Consider the following 27,262-nt stretch of genomic DNA (forward strand, 5'->3'; position numbering starts at 1 on the left):
AGCCTCTTTCCTTACCTGCTAGAAATGCTGCCTCTTCGGCTCATCACCTCCCCATTAGTTTCCTGCTCGTGATCCTGGCTGTGACACTCAGCAGCTGCAGCCTGCAGCACCTCACTGATGGAAGGAAATTGTCCCATAGCTTCTTGAGTAATTTCCTGTCCATTCACAGTGTATGAACCTCCCTGTTTGATGCCTGAAGCTGACCCAGTGCCATAGTAGACACCGATCCCAGTAGATGCACTACTATAGGTGGAGCTGTCACTCTCATTCCCATCTTGCCTTGCTCCTGCTTCACTTCCATCAATTTCTGAACTGTTGTCCCCTGTAAGGGATGAGCTCTCCAGTCGGTCATCCATTTCTGAACTAAAGCTGATCTCTGAAACCACAGATGTGAAACTGCCTTGGTTGGGTTTCAATGATCCTATAGGAGATCCCAGGAAATTCCTATTGCTATTTCCAGGTTCCAAATCCTCTGTTCTATAATCTGCGAGGGACCGGATCTTGCTGGACTTTGAAGACTTGGAGCTTTTCTTTCCTTTGGAGGACACGGGAAGTCCCAGACTGCCCAATTTAGGGCCCCGAGGGACACTTGTCCGCAGGAAAGAGTACTCCTTTGTCATGGCGATTGTACTAGCTCTAGGCAGTATTTCTGGATTTAACATAAGCTCTGGGTCTAAGGTACTTGTCGGACGAATCTTGGGTGTAGACTGACTGGACTGAAAAGAAAGGAGAAATCAACTTACAAAAAAGTTAATATAATCCTATATACAAAATACCAGATTCCATTAACTATAACTACTTTTACCCCAAGAGCAGCAGACAACTCCAGTATCACTAGAAGGGTAGAGTTAAACAAAGAGAAGACTCCTCTAGAGGCTAAATTTGGCAGTGCCTTCTCAGGTGGTTGGTACACCTTTTGCCTTCTGCTCATGTGCTAAGTGCTGTGAACTGACATGTAGATGGTCTTCAATTTCTTCCCTAAGTTACCTGGGGTTGCTGCTGAGGTACAGTTTACAATTCTTGGAGGGGGGGAGGTTTTATGGTCAATGCTTGAGGGTAACATCTGGTGGCTGAATACAAATGTATGGGATATCTAGCTGAAGTCTGTCACTGAAGTATAAACAGGCAAACTGGGAGGGAAGGGGTTAAATTTTATATATTATTGTTAAATATGATAGAAATTCAAGTGAGGTATCTAATTTCAATTGTTAATTTATTGATACACTTGATGTAAGATGTAAAAATGAATAAAGATTTAAAAAAACAAAACAAAAAACAGGCAAACTCAAAATAGTTCAAAGTGACAGGGGTGACAACCATCATACAGTTGCTTACATCACTGCTGTTAGCAATATTATTCCATATACAAGTTAGTTATTCTCAGGTTTGAGTAATATTCAGCTCTCCTCTTACTTAAGCTTTGTTGAAGTTAAGTAATCTAATGCTTTATGAAAATTATTGAGAATTTTTATTGACATTTATAAGTTTATTTTTTTTTTTTTGTATAAATATTTTTTATTCTTTTTTTTAAATTCTTACATCAAGTGAAATACATGTAATACATTCAATTATACAAAAAAACACTTGAAATTATCATTAAATTTTCTTACAATGTGAATTAAATAAACCCTTTTTCAGAATTTATATCATATTAATATTACAATAGTTTTCCCTCCCTACCCCTTCTATATGTTCTATACATGTGTTATTATATCTGATCAGTGGAATAAATTGTCAATGGTCTCCATATTTTATTAAATTTGTTAATATAAACTTGTTGTAATGCCAATACTTTTTCCATTTTATATATATGACAAATTGAATTCCACCAAAAAGTGTAATTCAATTTAGTGTAATCCTTCCAGTTCTGAGTAATTTGTTGTATGGCTACCCCTGTTAAAATTAATAAAAGTTTATTATTATCAGCAGAAATCGGACTTTGTGTTCTCATTGCTGTTCCAAATAATATTGTATCATATGATAGTCCAACATGATTTTCTAATAAATTATTAATTTGGGGCCAAATTAATTTCCAAAAGGAATTAATGCAGGGACAAAAGAATAGTAAATGGTCTAATGTCCCCACTTCTATCTTACAATGCCAGCATCTATTAGATCTACTACTATCTAATTTTTGTAATCTCGTAGGGGTCCATAAAACTCTATGTAATAAAAACAACCATGTTTGACTCATAGATGCTGATCTTGTAGTATGTATTCTCCAGGACCAAAATTTTTGCCATTGAGATGGAGAAATTATCTGTCCTATCTCAATACTCCAAATATCCCTAAGTCCTGATCTCTTTTTTTTTGTTTAAAAATTCGTTTATTTTCTTATACCATTTTGCGGCTTGGTGTCCTAGAAAATCCGCTTGAAAACAAAGGATTGGTAAACTATATTGAGTGTTAAGATTCTTCCATTCTGGGAACCCTTCCTGAATGGCCTGCTTCAATTGCAACTAGCAATTTTTCTGGAATACAATCGTAATAGTCAGTATATGTAGATTTTATACGTATTGTTAGATATAGTTATTAGCAGGGGCTCATTCAAACTGCATCCAACAGAAGCATTGACGTCACTTAGAACATATAGAAAATCAAAACAATGATAATAATAACAATGACACGGAGAAAAATAAACCTCAATTGTGAGAGGTTGGGACTACACAAGTGCCCAGCCCTCAACACATCATCACAGGTTTATAAAAAAACTCCGTATACAATTATATAAATAAGATTTTCATTCATTCATAGTCACTTTTTTTCAAACACTTTTTTTATAAATATATATATAGAGCAACTGTAAGTATGTCAAAAATTCATGATAAGAACCCCAAGCTTAACTAAATTAGTAATGAAGGCCACAGCTCAATTTCATTTGTGCAAGAGTTTTCAGAGGCACAGAATGCAAAAAAAACCGCAATTAAGGGAGAAATACACTCATCTGAAAAGATGAAAATTCCAGAGAGACTTTCAGCTCCTAATCCCGACAGAAAAGACTTTCTGTTTCGCCTAAACCGGCTACTTCAGGGGATATATGCCATCTTCGGGTGTCTCCTTATTTCTTGCAATCTGTTGAACATAAAGCTGGCTCTTCTCAAAACTCCATTTTGAGAAGAGCCAGCTTTATGTTCAACAGATTGCAAGAAATAAGGAGACACCCGAAGATGGCATATATCCCCTGAAGTAGCCGGTTTAGGCGAAACAGAAAGTCTTTTCTGTCGGGATTAGGAGCTGAAAGTCTCTCTGGAATTTTCATCTTTTCAGATGAGTGTATTTCTCCCTTAATTGCGGTTTTTTTTGCATTCTGTGCCTCTGAAAACTCTTGCACAAATGAAATTGAGCTGTGGCCTTCATTACTAATTTAGTTAAGCTTGGGGTTCTTATCATGAATTTTTGACATACTTACAGTTGCTCTATATATATATTTATAAAAAAAGTGTTTGAAAAAAAGTGACTATGAATGAATGAAAATCTTATTTATATAATTGTATACGGAGTTTTTTTATAAACCTGTGATGATGTGTTGAGGGCTGGGCACTTGTGTAGTCCCAACCTCTCACAATTGAGGTTTATTTTTCTCCGTGTCATTGTTATTATTATCATTGTTTTGATTTTCTATATGTTCTAAGTGACGTCAATGCTTCTGTTGGATGCAGTTTGAATGAGCCCCTGCTAATAACTATATCTAACAATACGTATAAAATCTACATATACTGCTTCAATTGCATCCATTTAAAATATTGTGTTTTATCTAATCCAAATTTTTGTTGCAATTGTGAAAAACTAAGCAGTGATCCATTTACTATTACATCTTTTAAAGTTCGTATACCTGCTTTTATCCATTGTTTCCATACTATTTTAAATCCACCAATTTTGATCCTGGAGTTTACCCAAATAGATTGATTTAAAGATTTAGTCAAAGGATCTGGTGTTAAATTGCTTATAAATCTTAGTGTTTTCCATGTATCTATTAGAATTCTGTTGTCCTTATATCTCCTAGGCATTGTTATACTGATAAAATGTTCTGGATGTAAAGGAAACATGAGGCGCCATTCTAAATATAACCAGTCGGGTACATTTTCCATGAGATCTGGGAGGATCCAATACATTCCCTGTCTTAAAATATAGGCTTGATGGTACCTATAGAAATTTGGAAAATTTACCCCTCCTTCCTTAATTGTTTTTTGTAATGATGCTAAAGCGATTCTTGGTCTTTTCCCAAACTAAACAAATTTTGTTAGAATATTGTTTAATTTTTTATAAAATGACCCCTGAAAAAATATTGGAATCATACTCATTTAATAACAAACCACAGGTAAAATCATCATTTTAACTGTTTGGACTCTTCCCCACCAAGAAAGATGTAAAGGATTCCATTGCTCGCACATTTCTGTTATTTTTTTTAATAAAAGTTTTTCATTCTCTTTTACTGTGTCATCAATTGTATTTTTTATAAGAATACCTAAATATTTTAGTCCTTCCTCTTTCCATTTAAATGAATATGAATCAAATAGTCCTTTGGTGCAATGGATATTAATTGGAAGAACTTCAGATTTTTCCCAATTGATTTTATATCCAGAAAACTTTCCAAACTTTTCTATTAAATTAAGTAGATGTGGAATGGTGTCTTCTGGTTCTCTTAAATATAATAATATATCATCTGCATATGCAGATAATTTAAATTCCCAATTAGAAAATGTGATTCCCTTTATTCCCTTAGTTTGATTTATTGCAATTAATAAGGGTTCTAGAACGATATCAAATAGTAAGGGAGATAAAGGACAACCCTGTCTAACTCCCCTTAGCAAGTTAAATTTATCAGATAAATTATTGTTTATATTTAATCTTGCTCCAGGGGAGCTATATAATGTTTGAATCATTTTAATAAAACCAGGTCCTATACCAAACCATTCTAGAGTTTGATACATAAACTTCCATTCTACTCTATCAAATGCTTTTTCTGCATCTAATGATATTAGAAAAGCTGGATCATTCAAATTTTTTGCTAAATTTAGAGAATGAAATGCTAATCTAGTGTTATGTGAAGAGTGTCTTTTAGCAACAAATCCAGTTTGGTGTATATCAATAATAAAAGGAAGAGCTTTTGCTAATCTTATAGCTAGCACTTTAGCAATTAATTTAGCATCTACATTCATCAAAGATATAGGCCTATAATTTGTTATCAATGTCGGATCCCTGTTTGGTTTTGGTAAGACAATTATAACAGAATCAGCCATATTTCCTGTTATATTTCCATTATTTATTTGATATTGATATAAATTTAATAGATAAGGTAATAAAATATTTTGAAATGTTTTGTAAAATTCAACAGTATATCCATCTCCACCTGGAGCGGATCCAACTCTAAGAGCTTTCAATGCTGATTCTACTTCTTTTAAAGATATATGTTCTTCTAAACTTCCTTTTATATGATCCGGAATATTTGGTCCAATAAATGCCTTTAAAAATTCTATACCATCTTGTTCTTTATTTTCATAAGTATCAGAAGTGTATAAATCCTTATAAAAATCAAGAAATTGTTTTATAATATCTTCATTACTAGTGTGTGTATTGCCCTGTTTATCCTTAATTGCAATAATCTTAGATTTTCTTTTTTTTGCTTTAATAAAATTTGCTAATAATCTTCCATTTTTATTTGAATTTCCATAATACTGTACTTGCCGACAGAACATATCTTTCCTTACAAATTGAGAAGAAATCTCATTATATTTAACTTTTGTTTTTAATAATTTCTGCAATGTATCATGTTCCCATTTAGTAATTAATTTTTGTTCTAATAATTTAATTTCTTGTTCCAATTGTATAAATTGTTTTTTAAGTTGTTTTTCCATATATGCAGAATATGATATGATATTTCCTCTCATTGTTGCTTTATAAGCGTCCCATAAAATTTCAATGTTTATGTTATCCAAATCATTAAATTGAAAGAATTCATGCATTTTTTCTTTAATATTTTCTATAAATTTTATGTCTGCAAGTAAAGCATTGTTAAATCTCCAAATTGGTTTAGAATAAACAGATATATCATTTTGTAGATCAATCCACACACCAGCATGATCTGATATAATAATAGGATCAATAATTGCTTTCATCACTTTTTGTGCTATGTTATTAGAAACAAATATATAATCAATTCTTGAAAAGGATTTATGGACCTGAGAACAAAAAGAATATTCTTGATCATTAAAATGAAGGATACGCCATATATCTACTAAATCACAAGTTTGTATCAAATTATCTAATCCTAATGATTTCATTATTTTACTTGGTTTTTTATCCAAAATAGGATCCATTACAGCATTGAAATCTCCAGCTACTACTAAATTAGAAGCAGCCAGTGGTAGTAATATCTGTTGAATATTTTTGAAAAACTCCATTTGATTTGAATTAGGAGCATATAAATTGAATAAATCCAGGGTTGTATTCCTCAGATTCATTTTAATATGTACCCATCTTCCTAATGGATCAAATTTTATTAACTTAAAATCTGCTATACATTTTTTATTTATGAGAATAGCTACTCCTGCTTTTTTTCCAACAGCAGGTGCATAAAAACATTTGGACAACCAACCCTCTTTTAGTTTATTAGATTCAATACCTGACAGGTGTGTCTCTTGTATGAAATAAATATCAGCTTTTTGCTTATGAAGAAAATTTAGTACTTTCTTTCGTTTGATTGGATGGTTAAGACCATTGACGTTAAGAGAATAAATTTTAAGAGCCATTTAAATTAAAAAGTAATATTTTAATTAAAATTTTATAAATATATTTTTGATCAGATATCCACACATGTTTAATATTTATTCTTCTAGTTATTATTAAACCCTTAATTTTAAGATTTTCTTTAATTAATTTCATCTCCCTTTTCCCACCCCCCTCCCTTCCCTCCCCATTTAGCAAAAATAGTGTATACTTGGTAACACGCATATCAAGGTCAGCCATAACACACTCCAAGAAGACCCTTTAGCTTTCCAAATACAGTTTAAGTCATTAAATATTTAAATAAAATTAAAATATAAATAATTCATATATTATATATCTGTGAATTCAATCAGTTACATATACATTTCTTAGGATATTTTAAAAGTCTATATTTATTACCATCAATTCATTAATAATTAAATAAATATAGTATTTTTCATTCTATCTCAAAAAACTTTTTCCTCTCATCTTATATTTTATTATAGTAATATCATTAATATGGGAACATAATGATATAGGAACAATAGTTTCACAAGTAAAGAATCTCCCCCCCATGAGAGAACACCGCTAAAATCACACACCAGGCACATACATCGCTTCTCCACTTATCTGATTCTTTCTCTCTCTCTTCTCATTTTTATTTTCTTCTTTTTCCTTGTCTTCTTTCTTCTTCTTTTCTTAAGGAGATTATATTGAATAGTTCTTTACGATCTTCCAAAGTTATTGTAATCCATTTTCTGATTTCTTCTTCTTCTTTTTTCTTCTTATATTTTATATTATATGTTCATGTTGTGTTTCCGGTATGAAAAAAATCCATTTCCTGCGTTCCTTACGCATAGACCTTCGGGATTGTAAGTTTTTAGATTTTTTAAGTCATTTTAAAGAGAGAAGAGGAAACACAATTTAAACAAGCATATATATGCGTCCGGTGTGCGACCCCGCAGCAGTCTCACCACAGGAAAAGAAAAACTTCACCCGAAAAACCATTCCCCTCAATTTTTTATTATTATTTTTTTTTTAATCTCTGATGTTCCCACCAATATATTCTGTCTGTAATCAATTTCAAAGCAGGCTTTTAGTTATATTATCCTTTCTATATTACATTCATTTAAATTTATGTTAACTTTTTTTTTCATATTTTATATTATAATTATTTCCTGTTAAACTTACAAACATATAATTGCATTAAGCCTTTGAAATTTTTTTTTTTTTTAGAATGTCTGTTACATTCTAATTCTATTGTAAGAGAGACGTTGAAAAGAATATATTTGAAGCTAAATAAAAACATTCTAAATCGTTGCATTTTGAAATATAGTAAATTCTTTAAAGTTATTTTTCTCGATATAATTAATATATGATGATATATATAGTATAATATTTCCCCAAATTTATATTAATAAATTAAAGACATATTATTCAAAATTAGGATAACATAGGTATTTCTTGAGTTTGAATAAATTTCTCTAGTTTCTCAGCATCATCAAATGTAAAAGTTTTATTTCCGATGGTAACCTTCATGTTTGCAGGATACATTAATCCAAACTTTGCACCTAATTCTCTTAGTTTTGGCCTCAATTCCAACAACTTTTTCCTTTTTATAGCTGTGTTTTTAGCAAAATCAGGAACAAAGTGGATATAAGCATCTTGATATTTAAGACCTTTATTTTGCTTTGCTAGTTGAAGTATTTCTAAGACCTGTTGGTGGCGCAATAGTTTGAATATAAATGGTCTTGGTCCGTGTTGATTTTCTCCTCTCTTCATAGGCACTCTATGTGCTCTTTCTACCTCTATGGGATATTTTGTTTTTATAGGAAGTAGTTTGGGTAACAGATTTTCAATAAAGAGTACCGGATTTCCCTTTTCTGCTCCTTCTGGTAATCCAATCAAATGGACATTACTTCTTCTTTCTCGATTAGAATAATCTTCAATCTCTTTAGTAAGTATTTCTATTTTTTTTCTATCTGTTCGACTGTAACTTGCTTCTTCTTCTACAAACATCATTCTTTCTTCTAGATTATTTGACTTTAATTCCAGGAGATCCATTTTTTTGTTTAGCGCTGAAACATCCTCTGATATATTCGTAACTTTTTTCGTTAATACTGATAGCATTTCTTTTATTTCCTTTAGTTCTTTTACTACTTCTATATCTGTCATTTTTGAACCTGTCTCCTGTTCCGGTTTTGATCTTTTGCTGCTACCAGCCACCGCAAAGTCGTTTTTGTTCTGTTTTCCTGTTGCCATTCTTTTATCTTGTCTTTTTTATTAATCCAAGCTTTTTTTTTTTCCTTATTTTTAAAGTTTTTTTTAGACTTTTTGCAGACTTTCAAGGTCTTTTTCTTGGAGCTCACTTATTAGCCAACCTTCCTCATGCGCTTCCAAGCCACGCCCCGACATTTATAAGTTAAAATAAGGATTAAAAAAATGGATAACTAAAAGGACTGATGATGACTATAAGGTGAATCAAGTTCCCATAGCGAAGAAGTGGGCAACTCACTTCTGAAGGACCTGTACCCGAGAATAACTTGTATATGGAATAATATTGCTAATAGAAGTGTTATACTGTCACTGCCATAACTGAACTACACGTAAGTTGGGAGAGGATTTAAAACAGGGAATAACATTCCACACTAGTTGTGAATAAAGTTCATGGCGCTAGATCCCAACCAGAATGAGAATGCCAAGCTGAATAAACAAAAAAAACAAAACAACTGGTGCCCCTAGCATTTACTCATTTGACTTTGCTCTATTAGCCAGCCTTTGTATGTCCCATTATTATTCATAACTATATCAACTAACTAGGAGAAAAACTATCATATCAGGCAAAACCTTCTCCTTCCAGGCAGCCAAACTAAACTCATGGCTTGCCCAAATTGTACTTGACGCCCCCTCCTACCTTGACTTCAGGAAAAAAACTCAAAACTCATTTATTCCACGAACAGAACCCCTAACACACCCTCTCACCTCTTCAACTCCCCTCAATCCACGTGAACCTCCACCTTCCCCTCTTACTGTACCCACCAAACCAATTTAACTTCAACGATCGGTTTTTTTTGTAAATAAATTTTTACCTTCCTATTGTACATTCTTGTATATTCCTGTCAATTCCAATGACCTGTACACTCCAAAATATGCTAACTCCAATGTTTTTCATTGTCTGTAATCTTAATTAATTGCTGTGAACTGCCTAGAACTCTCTGGGTATGGCGGTATACAAAATAAAGTTGTTATTATTATTAATATACTAAGATTTCCTCCTTGGACATTGAGATATGTAAGAGGGAAGGTAATCTATGTTTTGTAAACCATCTGATAGGAACACATTATTGCATTATCAAAGTTACCATCCTAAGGCACTCAGGACAGAATTCCAGCATTCGAAGAGGGCAACACACTGTCAGCATGAATGGTTGCTTGGCCCCTTCTGTTCAAAGAGATGAGCAGCCGCTTGTATGCATATTACCTTACTCTGCACAAGCACAAAAAGTTTGTGATTTGGTGGTAACATTTTGGCCAGTCTTGAGGATCCATCCTCAATTTGATAAGATACCAAAGTCCACTTACTGTGGAGGGCAAAATTTGGGGGAGATATTAAAACCTAGATGAAATGAATGTATTCTGTTTTTCCGTAGAGCGATCATACACCGTCTGTGCACGGTGTATATTGTAAACATATTCTTATTCTGATAGTATCAGTGTGTCCAATCAACCTGGCAAGAGATATTTTTTGAATACTGAGATGGACTGCCCTGGGAGGTCCCTGGGAGGGAGAGAGAGAGCTTCCCTAGCAAGAGGCTGATACAAGCCTTGGGAAGTACAGATTATCCAGGAGAGGAGTTCCAGGAGGAGAGCTCCCACTAAGAGATGAAGCTTTGACTTCTTGAATGTCCTGGTGGCCCTGACGCAGCGGATACTTTTGATTAATGATTCCGCGAAACGCTGGCCGCGTCGGCAAATTTACACTAGCGACTGCACTCCTTTATAAAGTTAAATCAGCAAAATCAGCAAAGTCAACCACTAAAAAGCTAAGTAATTTGGTTGCTGTTTTTCTTAGTGTCTAGCTTACACTTCCTTTTTGCGACCCGATTGTGGGTTAGCTGTTTTAAGTGCTTTCTGAAAATGCTTTAAAAAAATATGTATGGGGGTCAATGATTGGAGTTGGAGCAATTGTACTACGCTGATTTCTTCCAGTTTGTGAGTGTCACTGCTGCGCGTAGGCTCCGTTTCTGAGACCCAAGCCCTTCTAGTTGTTTGGGCTTATATGTAGAAGTGTAGTGCTGGGTAATAGCAGTATTTGCATTGGTTCTCTACTAAGTATTTTCTGTATTTATGATTGGTTTCAGTGGGCATCCCCTCCTGACGAAGCAAGGACTAGCAAAACTCGAGTCAGGGGTGGAGCCCTGGACAGGTTACAATACAAAAATCGTTTAACACATGGGTTGGAACGGTTAGCAGCACCATCGGTCTGACCTAGTAAAGCTATTCTTAAGTAATTGTGGATTATGTTCTTTGATAACAAAGGTATTTAGGTGGTTCAGGGACTATGAAGTGTCTATCATGGTCCCGTGGTATCCCTTGCCAGTCTGTGGCATATCAGTTATGAATCTGAGGCACATCACATATAATAATAAAAAAACAATGTTGTAGGGCAAGGGTAGGGAACTCCGGTCCTTGAGAGCTGTATTCCAGTTGGGTTTTCAGGATTTCCCCAATGAATATGCATGAGATCTATTTGCATGCACTGCTTTCAATGCATATTCATTGGGGAAATCCTGAAAACCCGACTGGAATACGGCTCTCGAGGACCAGAGTTCCCTACCCCTGTTGTAGGGAAATACATTTGTGAAGCTTGTGTGCATTGATTTCACAATCTATTATTATTGAGACACAGAGTCTGTGCCATCCATATCTATTAATTTTAACTACAATATATGTATTTTATTTTGTCTGATTAGGCGGTATGACAAATTTTAAATAAACTTGGAAACTTGGAGTGTGGCATTATTCAATAAGTCAAGGATCAAAGAATCATATTCAAACATTTAAATACATCTTGTTCTAATTTAGTTTGAAAACTCTATTGTACAAAACAAGCCTTCTGTTGATCTGAGGCAGCATCGTGGGTTGTGTCAATAACACAACCACTCTTTCAAGCATTGAAAATCCTGGACCCTTCAGGTTAGTTTTTATGACTCAGGAACTTTAACCAAACCTCTCATACAGGCTCCTAGGACTCACCCTCTCCTGGTGGCGTTTTACTCTATACTGCTTGAGCTGTTCTTCCAGACGGCGCCTCGCCTGGAGTCGGATCTGTTCCTCTCGCTCCAGAGGAAGAGAAGAATCCCCTGAACCTGCAGCAGAAAAAAAAAATCTGCTGAAAACTACTCTATAAAACACAGGAAAGTGAAAAAGAATTTGTTAGTAGCTGCCAAGCCTCTTGTTCTAAGCAAGCAGCTAAACTGTCAGAATGGAAAAAGCAGTATGACAGGAAGATTCTGCCTGGGGGAGGGGGCAGAAATATAACCTGGTGGTGGTGGGGGGGTCAGTAAGGGATTAACAAGGTCAGACATGCTCAATGTAAAATGGAAGGCTGTGGCCCATTCCAGATAAGGAAAGATTAGATTCTTACCTTGCTAGTCTTTTTATCTTGTAAATAGGAATGGTAATATTGACCATCAGGTTAAACCCCCTATTAGTCCACCTCCCATCTCTCTGGGTTGAGCTTCACCCCCTCAGTCAGTTACAAAGCTTCTAGCGAGTCCTAGAGTGCAAACATAAGAGAGGGGTCTGGGGAAACTCCCCAAAACTACATAAGTTTGTCCTGCTCTAAATGCAAACATTCAAGAACAATGTTCATTAACCACAACTAAATGAAACAAACAAGGTGGCAATAAAAGAAACCACCTACCTGTGTGCCATCTGCACCAATAGTTCTGTAGCTCTTATGAGTGAATTCTTCTTCATTCCTGATCCTATTGGGCAGGTGATAGAAACAAGACATCTGATTAAACAGGCATGTCTAAAACAGAAAGCAGACTAGTATATATCAGACAGGACGGGTGTCAAGACTACCATTCCTGTTTACAAAAAAGAAGATTAGCAAGGTAAGAACCTAATCATTCCTTCTTGTGCAACAGGACTGGTAGTCTTGACCATCAGGACATATCAGAGCATTCCAGATCCTCCAGGCTGATGGGATCCTGTGAGAGAAGATTCAGATAACAAGGAAACCTGAGATCCTCGTTTCTCTGCAGATGTACCAAGTCTGCATACCAAGGCTGCCTCGGCCAATCTGCAGCTACCAGTATCACTTGACCTGGGCGCTTTCTGATCCGCTGAAGCACTCTGCCCATCATTGGTCACGAGGGAAACACAAATAGGAGCTCCTCCGGAGGACAGGCTTAGACTAGAGTGCCCAGCCTGGCGTTTCTGGGATCTTACCTTCGGCTGAAGAAGAGAATTGCCTTTTTGTTGAATGCCAAGGCCATGAGGTTGAACTTCAGACGACCTCAGTGCCTGACTATGCAGTCGAAGGCCCTCCAAGATACAGACGACTCCCCGGGATCCAAGATCTGCCAACTTAGGAAGTCCACCTGTACACTCTTCACTTCAGCTACGTGAGCCACTGAGATGGCCAAGAGATGAGCTTCTGGTACACTCCTGTTGCCTCCTTGTCTGTTTACATAGGCTATGTTACGTTACATAAGCATAGGTTATGTTGTCTGAGAAGACTCGGACTGCCCTTCCTTCTAGGGTGCTTCCCAGGACTCACAGGGCTAACTGTATCACTCTCAGCTCCAAGCAGTTGATCGAGCACTTCCTCTAAGATGGGGACTACTGTCCTTGCAGCAGAAGTCCCTCACAATGAGAGCACCCTAGCCAAATAGACTGGCATCCATTGTCAGGACTGTCCACTGGGAGATGTGTAGCAGTATTCCTCTGTTCAAGGACTGTGGCTCCAGCCACCAGTCCAGGCTATTCCATGCCTTGCCTGACCATGGCAGCAGGAGGTCCAGGGTGTCCGTTTGCAGAGACCACCCAGAAAAGAGTGAATCCTAAAGTGGGAGCAAGTGCGCTCTTGCCCAGGGAATATCTATTGTGGTTACCATGGATCCCAGCAGTTGAAGATACTGCCAAGCTGTGGGAGCTCACAGGCTGCAGATCTCCTGAATTTGCCTCACGAGCTTCATTTTGCATGCTTCTGGGAGGAAGACCTTATTCTGTGAAGTCTCCAAACAGATTCCCAGGTATTCCAGGGACTGAGTCGGATCAACTGACTCTTCCTGAAGTTGACTAGGTCTGTATGGGCTGAACCACTTGTACACCCCTCTTGAATGATCTCCAAGACCCACTGATCTGAAGAGATCTGTGTCTAAGCCTACCAGTACTCTATCGTCAGGGGAACAGCTGCTATCCTAGTGTCATTGCTGTTTCTTTAAAGTTGCAGAGGAATGGGATATGGATTTTTGGAGATGCCTGGTGCTCTCCAACCTTTGTCTCTGGCCTTGGAATGTCCTCTGATTGGAGGACACTCCCAAATACTGACGAAACTGATGGGAGCCACAAAATTTCCTCTACCAGACCCCCCCTCCTCCTCATATTCTGGAGTCTGCTATATGGTAAGAATTTCAGCTTACAATCCAACATACTAGTCATTAAATTGTCCAGGCCCTTGCCAAAGAGCAACTGTCCTTTAAAGGGGAATTTGTGCAGGGTCGCCTTGGAAGCTGAGTCTCCCATCCTTTGCCTGATCCAGAGAATCCTGCAGGTGGAGATGGTGTAAGCCAAGGCCTTGCTCAGGACACTGAAAAGGTCATTCAGAGCATTCACAACATAATCAACCCCTCTCCAAGAGAAAGTTGGGGTTAGCATTGCTGTCCGGATCTGGAGACTGGCTTAATCGAGAGTGACATGCATAGGCAATATAAGAACATAAGAATAGCCTAATTGGATCAGTTCCAGCACAGCAGCCTCAAATTTTCTTTTTAGGACAAAGTCTATTCTGTGGTCCTATACATCCCTGAGGACTATACCCCCTTCATTAGAGAATAAAGTTCACTTCGTAACCTGCACTACCAGTGAATCCACTTTAGGTGTAGCAAATCACTGCTGAAACTCAGTATCCAATGGGTAGAGCTTAGCCATGGATTTAGCTACCCCTAAGGGCCCCTCGGGAACATTCCAGTGATCTGTTAACATTTTAGTAATCTCTGGATGTGAGGGAAAAACAGGCATTCTGTTCTTTGGTGCTGCTCATGAGTGAGCACTGAGCCATGGAGGCTTGATGCAGCTCCAACTGTAGTTCCTGGAGTACCTCCACAATCAAACCTTTCAAGTCAGAGGGTCTGAATAACCTTTGTATCCTCAGATCCTTTCCGAGATTCAGGGCTATCCTTGATTCCAAGTTTCCAAGTTTATTGGTTTTTAATATCCCGACCATCAAACAATTGTCTGGCCGGTTTACAATAAAATTATAAAAAAAAAAAAGCATTAAAAGTAGCAGTATGTGCAAAAAGATGTCTTAAGTTAAACATAAATGACAAAGACTTGACGAACTGGAGTGTGAGGGCAGTAACAGCGGAAGGGGAAAAAGTTACATTGTATAGATGAAAAGGAGAGAGTGGGGGGGAGGATTGAACAAAAGGGAGGGGAATATTAAGATAATGGAAGTTTGCTGACCGAAGGAAGAGAGAGAAGATGCTTTTAGGTTTGATTAAAAGCATCTCGAAATAAGAAAGTCTTTAGATTGATCTTGAATTTGACTAGTTGTTGTTCGTCGCGGAGGTATTGTGGAAGTGAGTTCCATAAGGTAGGGGCTGTTATAGCGAAGTTTGTTTTGCGAGTATAATAAAAATCTTTAAGAGATGGAATATAGAGAAGTTTTTGGTCAGATGATCTTAATGTACGAGTGGAACTTTGAGGAATAAGAAGTTTATCGAGGAATGTAGGTTGATGTAAGAGTTTGATTTTGAAAGTGAGTAGAATAATTTTGTAAGTGATACGATAAGAAATTGGAAGCCAGTGGGCTTCCTTTAAGAGAGGAGTGACATGATCGTATTTGGTTTTTTTATAGATAAGTTTTATTGCGGTATTTTGTATCAGTTGAAGGCGTCGTAATTCTTTTTGTGGAAGGCCATTGAGGAGCGAGTTGCAGTAGTCTAAGTGAGAAATTACTAAAGAGTGGGTTAATATAGTAATAGAGTCAGTATTTAGAATGGATATTAATGATCTGATGATGCGAAGTTTATAGAAGCAGACTTTTACTACGGAACTGATATGTTCGTGAAAAGAGAGATCTCTATCAATGATAACGCCAAGTAGTTTAATTTTAGTTTCCATGTGTAGTGGGACAGATTTGATAGAGATAGTTCCTGGTAGTGATTCAGATCATGGTCAGCCCCTCCCATCTGGGATGCTGAATCTCACAGAGCAGAGGAAATTAATGGTATGGACTCTAACCTTTGGGTCCCCGTAAAATCTACATGGCTCCTTGGAGTGGACCTAGTGTCTTTTGCTAAAAATCCTGGCACAACCTCCACCATGCCTCCCCCCCCCCAACCCTGGGGGTTAAGACAGCTTTTGAAACCTAAAAAGGCTTCATACATCATTAATATGAATTTGGAATGAACCAATGCCCAGTTTGTCCAGAGGGTCCTGACAGGGTCTCTTGCACTGGCTTCTGGCATTTGTCTACCAGCAAGCAGTTACACTTCGCCTTGGAGGCCAAGTCCACATTTTCCGGCTCCTGCTGGAATTTCTGGCCCAGAAAACACTCCAATTGAGCACCTAAGCCACCAGAAGTAGAAGGGGAGGCAAAGCCTGAAGCTCCTGACCCCCCTTTGTGTGCCGCATGGCAAATGAATGGCCCCCTTCAGATAGGCATTCACCGCAAATCTGACATGAATCCGAAGTATCTCCACCCAAGGAGTCCATCTATACTGTCTTCTGTCAAAAATAAGGGGTGGCAGATGAAGGTAATTGAATACTGCTACTTTGGGGTGAGGGTTTGCCAGGTACTAGTGACCTGGATTGGCCACCAAGAGGATGGGCTACTGGGCTAGACAGACCATTGGTCTGACCCAGTAAAGCTATTCTTATATTTTTATGTTTTTAAATAAAATTGGGAAATCCAAGAAAGCCGCCAAATTAGCAATTCTGGCACCTAAAACGGCCCGTGGAGAAAAAATATAAACTCAAAAAAATGCAGGGAAGGGGTTTGGGGAACTGGGGGACCCGATTCCTAACCTCAGAAACCTTCAAAAATGACGTTTAAAAAAAGGACTCCTCCTTGATTTTTTTCCCATAGGTTGCATTGCTCGCTGTGCTGAAGCTGCATAGGGAAACCTCAGATCAGAGGTGAGAGAAGATTTCTGCCTCAGACAAACCTGGAGTCTAACAGATAGCCTGTTTCTTCAGTCTGCCGTCCATTTTACCATGTGGAACTGGACCATCAGACCCCCCCACCTGAGCTGTGTAATGTTGTAGGGGGAGAATGCAGTCAGCCCCGGTCCTGGATAAACCGCCACAGGACTTGATCAGTCTGCGCTCAAGTCCACTGTGGACGAACCTGGGGCAAGATTGTTCCCTAGGGTATGGACCCCGAGCTCCGAGACCTACTGCTGCAGATTGGGCACAAAGGAATCACGTGAGGCACGTGCCTGTGGGCTACAGACCTCAGCCCTGAGAGTCTGTATCTTCTCGGTGTCAGAGATGCCCTGGGGTGACCAGGATCCTCTGCAGCACTGAAAGCCTCCAAACCAGATAACAAAAAACCTGAAAATAGTAAAGATTAAACTGAAGCAGAACAGACAGGCTCACTACTTCTCACTTGTAGAAAGTAAGACTGAGGGGGTGGAGCTCATCCCAGAGTGATAGGAGATAAGAGCATGAAAACATGGTTTAGTTAGGCTGGAGTGAGTTATTTATTTAGTTTTATATCTCATCCTCCCCAAAGAGCTCAGAATGGGTTAGCATTCACAGTGTTAAAGTCGAAGGGTTACAATATACATCACATGGGGTTACAGTTTTACAGTCAAGGAGTGCGGTTTGAGAAATCTATCTAATAGTACAATAGTTGGAACTAGAGAATGACACGGGGAAAAACTTTGTTCCCGTCCCCGTGAGCTCAGTCCCCGTCCCGTCCCCGTCCCCACAAACCATCTGATCCCATCCACACAAGCCTCGAATAGTTTTATACTGAACTTTTTTTTTTTTTTAAATTTATACAAATTTAACAATTTATAATATCAAATGATACCAAAGAAAAAGGATTCTTACACAAAGTTTTACAATAATTATACATATAATACAAAATTCCTTTTCAAGCCCACAAGACTGGGGAGCCATACCACTATATCAACTAACATAAGATACAAAGAAAACTAAGAATTGGTTCTTGATTCATTTGAATCTTAACCATTCCCTATTAATTGGGACTCTAACATCCTCCAATTTTCTCAATAGGGAAATATTAAACCAACATCCTCATTTCTGTTCTCGAGCCAATAAAAATTGTTGTAATTGAATGGGATCCCAAAATACATATTCAATATCTTGTAGTTGGACAAGACATTTGCATGGAAATTTTAGATAAAATGATGCCTCAAAAGCTAAAACTCTTGCTCTTAATATCAAAAATTCCTTCCTTCTTAGTTGCGTAGCTCTTGAAACATCGGGAAAAATCCTAACCAAATCTCCACAGAATTTTGTCAACCTATTTTTAAAGTAAAGTTTCATTATTAACATTTTATCTATCTCACTCATGCATGTTATTACTATAGTGGACCTACTCTGAATCACATCTTGACTATCTTCCAAAAATTCTGTCAAATTTATTCCATTAGTGACCAGATGGTCCTCCTCCTGTTCGGATTGTATTTTCTTTTGCGGAATATAATAATAATTATTAATTGGAAAAGTCTCCGCATTGGGTAATCCCAGTATCTCTTTTTTTTAAAAAAAACTTCTTTATTCAATTTTGCATCAATCAACAAGTTTACAATTTTATACAATATATTATACACAATCACTTGTACATTCTTAACCATATATCTTATCAAATTATAAAATATCCCATCCCCCTCCCTTCCCATCCCATTTCTATACTACAATCACATTCATATTCTATTTTTTTCCTTAGATATTCATTCAATCTTGTAAAGGTGCCAAATCATTTGAATATTCCATTAATGGCCCCCATATCTTTTTAAAATTATTATAATTCCCATTCTGTAATGCAAGAGCTTTCTCCATTCTATATATATAACACACTGTATTCCACTAGAACGTAAAATTCAGACTTGTATAATCCTTCCAATTCCTAGTTATGTGCTGAATGGCAACTCCTGTTAATATTAATAATAGCTTATTATTAGCTCCTGAAATTTGACTTTTATATCTCATTGAAGTGCCAAATAAGATTGTATCGTAAGTCACATACATTAAAAGATCTGAAATATACAGTTTTAATACAAACACGTAAAAACGAGGGTGATATATCAAGATTCTTAATTCAAAAAGAACAACGTCTGATATACAACTGGCACACTTTGGAACCAATGGGTTTAAATTTAGATATTGAATGGTTAGCAATATAGTTTTTGAGAGTAACCATTTGATGGTGTGCTTACTTCCGGCTGTCGAGTTCATTAACAGTTCCGGTTAGCCACTATATATACCGCGTTTCCACCAGAGAGGTTCATTTGGCCCGTCCACTTTGCCTGTTCCTGTATTCAGTGAGCCTTCACCACTAGCACCAGGTAATATTTGAATTTAAGGTTTATAAGATCTTGATCTAAGGACCTTTTATGAACTCAATAGTGTTTAGATTTTAAGTAACAATTATTTAACGTGTATAGCTGAGTTCACACACACTGTTTGTTTGTTTGATTTCTTCATAGTGTCCCTCCCTGACGAAGAGACGAAATCCGGGTCGGAGGGACGGGAACTTAATCAGATAAGAAAGAAAAAAACATTCAGGATTTTACTGAAGCACTTACATTTTTATTTTCACAAGTCACCAATGAGAGTTAAGATCAACAATACTCCCTAATTAAGATAAGTACAACAAGCTGGATATACTTACCAGATAGCTGTTAGATACGCTTTAATATAAATATATATAGGGAGGGCCGGGGACTTGTGGAGGCGATGATGGTCCCCTTGAAAACCTCATTGTAGTGACATCACTATTATATGGGTTTCTTGGTCTGAGCACTTCACAAATGATTTAAATAATGTATTTTGCACAATTATAAATGGAATAATTTCTAATAGGAATATAGCTGTGAATATATGAATATATTGTCAATATCGTCACAGATTACAAAGAAAGTTATCTCTCTATTTTGTAGTCAATATCGTAAGACAGGGCAACATGATTTCTAATAACAAATTAATTTGGGGCCAGATTGACTTCCAGAATGCATTTATACAAGGACAGAAAAAAATTAAATGATCTAAAGTCCCTGCTTCTTTCTTACAATGCCAACATCTATTAGACCTAGAATTATCTACTTTCTGTAAACGAACTGGGGTCCAAAACACTCTATGCAACAAAAACAACCATGTTTGTCTCATAGATGCCGACATTGTTGATTTTATTCTCCAAGACCAAATTCGTGGCCATTGAGATATCCCAGTATCTCTTTAAAAAATTTTCTTAACAGAATTTCAGGGGATAATAAGTGAGTCACTGGGAAATTAACCAAGCGGAGATTCCTCACTCTATTCATATTTTCCAACATTTCCATTTTAGAATGTAACAGGGTAGAATCCTTAACAGCAGACACTGAGACAGCTTGCATTGTATTACTTTGAGTTTCTATCACACTTAATCTTTTATCCAAACAACTCAAATTGGAGTCCACATTCAGAAACTTTTGAGACACAGATTGTGAATAATCCAAAGTTTGTTTCATTGATTCTCTGAGAAACCCTTCAACTCTAGAAATACCTAACCACAAATCTTTGAGGGTAATATCTTGTTTTTCCACTGCTAGTGGTTGATCCTCTGCAACACCTGAAAATTCAGGTGATTTAGGTATATCAGTAAAGACTAATTTACTTATTTGCACAGAAGGGACCACATATTCAGTAGAAATAGCAGGAGTAATTTTCCCGCTATCACTAGATACTGGGTGAAGGGGGGGGGGGTCCCTGAACTTATTTTATTAAAATATAAAAAGAAACAATATTCTGTACAGTTATCATTTTATAAATCAAAGTTCTGGCTGCTGAACTAGAGAAAGAGATGTTCAGCTGGCAGGGCTTTGTTTATAAATGTTTTTATCAACACAACTAATATACTACTTTATCCTAAAGCAAAAAAAAGAAAATAAATAGAAATTTTTTTCTACCTTTGTTGTCTGATTTCTGCTTTCCTCATCTTCTCCTCATTCATTTCCTTCCATCCACTATCTGTCTTCTCTGTCTCTTCCATATGTTCTGTACTGTGCCTCTCCCTTCCATCTATCCCTCCACCCCTCCCCATTGGTCTGGCACCCATTTTCTTCCCTCCGCTCCCCCCATAGTCTGGAATCTCTCTCTTCTCCATTTCCCTTCAGCGTCTTCTCCCCACTCTCCCCCATTTCCCTTCAGTGACTATTCCTCTCCACCCCACCCCACCTTCCCTCCCCTCCCCAGTTCCCTTCAGCGTTTGTTCCTCCCTACTCCCACCTTCCCCAGTTCCCTTTAGCGTCTGTTCCTCTCCACCCCACCTTTCATCCCTTCTCCTTCCTTTCCCCTTCTGGCGGGTGATTTCTAAATTTCCTCCCTACGAGCAGCCGGAGTGTTGAAGTTGCGTGTGGCTGCAGGAAAGGTAGTCTCTAATGCAACTTCCAGTTGCATCAGAGATGCTCGGATGGGGCGGCAGTGATCGGGCAGCAGCAATCATTAGTAAGGAGGAAGGGAGATGCTTGGATGTGGTGGCGATCGGGCGGCGGCAGCAGTGATCATTAGTAAGGAGGGAGGGAGTGCGATCGGTTACCACGCGCGTTCCCTCACTTATCTGAGGAATCAAGGCCATTCACCGCTCCATGGTGTGGTGAATGGCATTGACTCTGTAGCCACAGTGAACACTGTTTTTCCCCCCACCCTTTCAGGTTACCTGCGGCTTACCATGGACTGTGTCATTCTCTAGTTGGAACCTAAGCAATTTAATATATATCATGAATTTTAAAGTATGCATGCAGACTAGATGGATCATTCAGGACTTTACCTGCTTGTCATTTACTATGTTATGTTACAAACAGTAGGCTCTCTACAATCCACGCAACTAATGAGGGTATAACCCAATGGTCAAGACTACCAGTCCTGTTGAACAAGAAATAGATGTTATAAACAAAATGTCTACAGCTGAGCCTGTTTTGTGAAGGCTAGACTATAAATTAATTCATAGAATTCACTGTACTGCAATGTTTAGCACAAGACGAAAGCTACCATTTGGAATGGAGCAGGTTCAGAAATCACAACAAGCCAGAAGGCCAGTAGATTTTAATGCACTGTGGTCCTCAGATGATCTAAACAGCATTATGGGGTTCAGTGACAATAAAGCAACCACTCAGAAGAAACTTCCTTCCAGCCTTCATACCTGCCAAGTGTGCCAATGCTAACAAGGCATGCCATCTAGAGGGTAAGATATCAACATGGGAAAGACTGAAGCTGGATATAAACAAATACTAATTGCATTCCAAGTAAAGTAGAGACGCACAGTCCTACAAGTCAGATTCCTAAGGAAATGTGTTTCTATCCCACTTTTAGATTCTCCTCCCTGGAACATGACACTCACTAGGCTAGCCAGATAATATTAATTGTCTGGCCTTTCCATTTTGCACTGGTAAAGTTTTCAAATCTGCGTTGTGTTTAGATATTGGTAGCTAGGTCCTGAAAGTACGCAGGTATATTGTGTGTTTATGGATGGGCAAGACTTAATCTCGGCTATTACAGACTGGAGAGAAAATGGTTAAAATGATTTAAAATGGCAAAAGAAAAATAACAAGCAGAAAGAAGGGGCTCTCTTATGCTTACATAATTCAGTTTCTTGCATATGAAGGCTTAGTTTGAGAGACTGCAAAGCTTCTTTTCTACAAACTACGCTTTCAGCGCTAGATCCCTGAGACGCTGTTAAGGTGGCATGGAAACCAGGCACACCTGGAGATGGCTCTGGGCTGCACGAAGACTCGGGAGTCGCAAGAGAGTGTGGGTACTGGAACATGGGGCCATTCTGGCAGCAGTCCCCTTGAGTCATCAGCTTCAAGTGCTCTTCCCTGCTTGGCACTTTGTCAAAACTCATACCTGGAAAAGGAATGAAGCAATGATAGATTACGACAAGCTTTAACTGAAGCAAAAGAACCTATAGAAAACAATAACTTCCCAAATTTGTGTATGCAGACACACTATGGAACCTGAAAAGGGAAAGTACCAGACACAAGTCAGTGGAGCTGATGCTGTAAGGCAGTGTCTCTCAAACGTTTTTTAGTTTTGACACAATAAACTGAGCAAAGGTTTTTCGTGGCACATTATAATTTAAACTATAAAATTGCAAAACCAACAAAAAATTAAATTAAAGAGTTATTTATTTACAGTTCTTCAAGCTGGGTAATTGTAATAACGGTGAAACAAAAGCAGATCGAACAGCATTGCTAATCAATGAAATGGATGTTCTTGTTTTTGAGTGCAAATTAACTAAAAATGTGGCTCGATAGTTAACAAACAAACATGCATTTCATCATCCATCATCTGCAGTCGTTCTCTTTTTTTCGATTTAATTTCTATCAGAGCTGAAAATCCAAGTTTGCAAAGATAAGAAGATCCAAACAGTAATAAAGCCTTGATTGCTTTGTTGCTCCAGTTAGGATAACTACTGCATAAACAATAAAAATATTTGCCATTAGGTTTCAAGGACCAATCACATCAAAGAATGATGCTTGTCTGAGTGGTTGTATCCTTATGCACACAAACGCTCATAACATTGACAGACTCTCGCATATGCGACTTACATGTTATCTATTCTAGTGTATATTTATGAAGGGAATTCTTTAAAATAAAGTAAAATTCTGGAATCTCTTGTGGCACACCTGAAATCTCTTTGGGGTACAACATTGTGCCATGGAACACACTTTGAGAGACACTGTTGTACTGTTGTACTGTCTCCCAGCCCCTGCAGAGGTCTCCAGACTATCAGAATATGGAAGTGTATATGGCCACAGCTTATTAGCCAGAGAACAGAATTTTATCATTTTTTTAAAAGAAAAATTTTGTCTTCCAGCTTAATTTTGGAAGAGAAAATATTTATATCAAAGCACACCACATCTTTTCCTCTCCCCACCAAACCCAAGGTATCACATGAGACTTCAAATTCTTTTACTTTAACTAATTTTAGATATAGAGAAACAGTAACACAAATGACAATAGATTTGTGTAACCACAAAAAAAGCAATATACAAGCCCCATTCCCTCATTATAATACACACAGATTTAAAAAAAAAAAACAAACTTAAGAGGTTTGTTTAGTCAAGTGCTCAGGCTTACTGCAAGAAAGATAACACAACAATAAAAATACATGCCAAAGCACTCATCTAGTGTTTAAGAGTGATTCACCAAGGCAACACTCAGGCAACACTGTTGGAGAGGTGGACAGGAGATACAGAGAGAGAGAGAAAGAGAAAGAGACAGAGAGAGAGAAAGAAAGAGAAAGAGACAGAGAGAGAGAGAAAGAAAGAGAAAGAGACACAAGAGAGAGAAAGAGACGCAAGAGACAGAGAGAGACACAAGAGACAGAGAGGGAGAGAGCTGCCTGAGAGAATAGTGTATTAGAACCAAGCATAAGGCACTGGATCTAATTATGACATGACTGCGCAGTGAAGTCAGAACCATTTGAATACTGTAGTAGTAAATGTAAGCTATACTTGAAAAATCTCTGGACATTCAAAGAGGCTTGTTCAGAAAGAGGGCATATATTTATGGGCGACTCATTGAGATAATTGTGAGCCAAAAGACTGCATACCAAAATTGTTTGACTTGAGCGCTGAAGCGGTTATGATGTTAATAACTGGTAATATTCTGGACAGAAGTCAAACATAGTAAGCATCGATTGATTTGAGGCTTGAAGCAGTTATGTAATTAATCGCTGGTAAAATTCTGGGCAAGAGTCCAGTATCTCAAAGAGTAATAGTTTCTTTGTTGAAATTTTAAGCTTTATTGAATGCTAGCAGGGGGTATTTGTTACATTTCACTGTATCAGATGTGAGATGGAAATAGGGGGTTTGTTTAAGTGTATTTTTCTTACCATGAGGATGGGTTGTAGGAATAAAAGCAAAATAGTATAAAGTGGAAAAGGGAAAAGACAAGCAGGGGTATTTAAGGGTGAAGGTGTTCTGTGATTATTCCCTAAAAATGAGAAGTAAGTAGAATGATGGATTTTGGAGGGAGGAGATGAGAAGGTAGGATGGAGGAGGGTTTCGGGGAAAGATCAAAGTTAACTTAATCAGTTAAGGGGTGAATATCAGCACTTATTTGGTTACACACATCCAGATATTTAATGCCTGCACTCAAACATAGCTCAGCATTGAATATCTGAGCACAATTTTGGTGGCAGCATTCAGCATTTAAAACAGCATTAACCACCGCTATTTGAAACTCATCGAGAATAATCTTTTAAATGTGCCTGCATAGGTTTTCTAAAATCTTATATGGTATCTTTGATTCGTTGGTCCCTCTAGCTTTAAATTCTCTGAGATCCTCAAGTTACAGAACTATCCATGTATTTAAACTTTCTTTTTCCACTAGAAAAGGTGCCAGATCTATCAGTAAAACTGTTCATTCCTTCCCCTATTTATTAACAGCAATTTGGAACGACCTACCTTCTCAAACAAGATCCTATCTTTTTAAGTTTTTCAAAAAATCCTGAAAATTACTCTGTTTCAGCGTTTTTTAGCAGGTATGTTTCCAGAAGGTCAATTCTCATTAGGTCAATGAGCTCCTGTATGGCTTCATGGACTGGAAAAGTCTTGGGGGGTTTTCTTGTGCCAACCATGAGGGGGTTGGCTTCTGTAGATGATTGTGTGCAATATATTGAGGCACTGTAATGCTTTAGAACTAAAAGTCATCAGTTCCTCCATATGGAATTAGTGAAGCGCCATGGGATCATCCGGTTCCCCACCAGAACATCCCCCCAAATCCAAATCTTGCAAATCAACCTTACTCGAGGACCCTGGGAGGGAGAGGGAGAGAGAGATCTGGGTCTAAGTGCAGGTCTTCCCCAGCTGTGGACAACACCCTGCTTAGCCCCCTTCTGACCCAACCCGGAGCCACCCTGAGACTTGTCAGCAGAGACCTGAGCAGAGACTCATAAGAACATAAGAATTGCCGCTGCTGGGTCAGATCAATGGTCCATCATGCACAGCAGTCCGCTCACACGGCGGCCCTTAGGTCAAAGACCAGTGCCCTAACTGAGACTAGCCTTACCTGTGTACGTTCTGGTTCTGCAGGAACTTGTCTAACTTTGTCTTGAATCCCTAGAGGGTGTTTTCCCCTATAACAGCCTCCGGAAGAGTGTTCCAGTTTTCTACCACTCTCTGGGTGAAGAAGAACTTCCTTACGTTTGTACGGAATCTATCCCTTTTAACTTTAGAGAGTGCCCTCTCCTTCTCTCTACCTTGGAGAGGGTGAACAACCTGTCTTTATCTACTAAGTCTAGTCCCTTCAGTATCTTGAATGTTTCGGTCATGTCCCCTCTCAGTCTCCTCTTTTCAAGGGAGAAGAGGCCCAGTTTCTCTAATCTCTCACTGTACGGCAACTCCTCCAGCCCCTTAACCATTTTAGTTGCTCTCTTCTGGACCTTTTCAAGTAGTACTGTGTCCTTCTTCATGTACGGCAACCAGTGCTGGACGCAGTATTCCAGATGAGGGTTTACCATGGCCCGGTACAGCAGCATGATAACCTTCTCCGATCTGTTTGTGATCCCCTTCTTAATCATTCCAATGAAGTGCCCCCGGGCTGACTAGGCTTTGCACTCTGCATCAAAAAGGCCTTGTGCAATAACAGCATGTACTCTGGGGATAAGGGCAAAGCTAGAGCCCCAGACTGCATGACCTCCGTGTCTGATGCTTCCTTCCGCGCATCCGCTCCTTAACTAGCCGAAATCGCGGCTGCAGCATCAGGAATCTCATCAACCGGCAAAGAGGCCTGTAAATTCAAAGGTGCCACTGAGAGAGGAGCGCGAACATGTGGCATTCGCGCAGGAAAACGGATCCTCTGGCACCATGATGGACTCTTCAACAGAACCGTTGAAACAACCAGTTGCACACGTTCCCAATGGTGTTCGTTGCTTCCCACAGCGCAAACACCGTTTAACTACCTCGCTTGCCATACGTATATGCAAACACCCCAACGCAGCTAAAAAATAACTCCGAACCAAAATTAATTTCTTAAAGGGGAACACTCCATTTACGTGGACCCGGACAGCAGCTCCTGTCACCGCTGGCAATTTCAGCCTCTCTGGCAATAACAGCTTAGAAACTGCCATGCCAAAATTGATCTC

The 27,262-nt window shown here is 38.2% G+C and overlaps 1 protein-coding gene across 4 annotated transcripts in view; it reads right to left on the minus strand.

Annotated features, from left to right (window-relative positions):
• The window catches only part of GOLGA3 (golgin A3), a 113,601-nt gene that overhangs the window by 68,963 nt on the left and 17,376 nt on the right, over nt 1-27,262 (minus strand). For 3 of the 4 annotated variants that reach the window (XM_033954751.1, XM_033954752.1, XM_033954753.1), the window contains exons 3-5: nt 22,750-23,016; nt 11,962-12,074; nt 16-716 (exon numbers count right to left, since the gene is read on the minus strand). In XM_033954751.1, the coding sequence (XP_033810642.1) occupies nt 16-716; nt 11,962-12,074; nt 22,750-23,016 (1,081 nt within the window). The remainder of the gene's footprint in view (nt 1-15; nt 717-11,961; nt 12,075-22,749; nt 23,017-27,262) is intronic. The other variant, XM_033954754.1, reaches the window with a different exon arrangement.

This window comes from Geotrypetes seraphini, chromosome 8 (genome assembly GCF_902459505.1).
Source record: "Geotrypetes seraphini chromosome 8, aGeoSer1.1, whole genome shotgun sequence".
NCBI classification, from domain to species: Eukaryota; Metazoa; Chordata; class Amphibia; order Gymnophiona; family Dermophiidae; genus Geotrypetes; species Geotrypetes seraphini.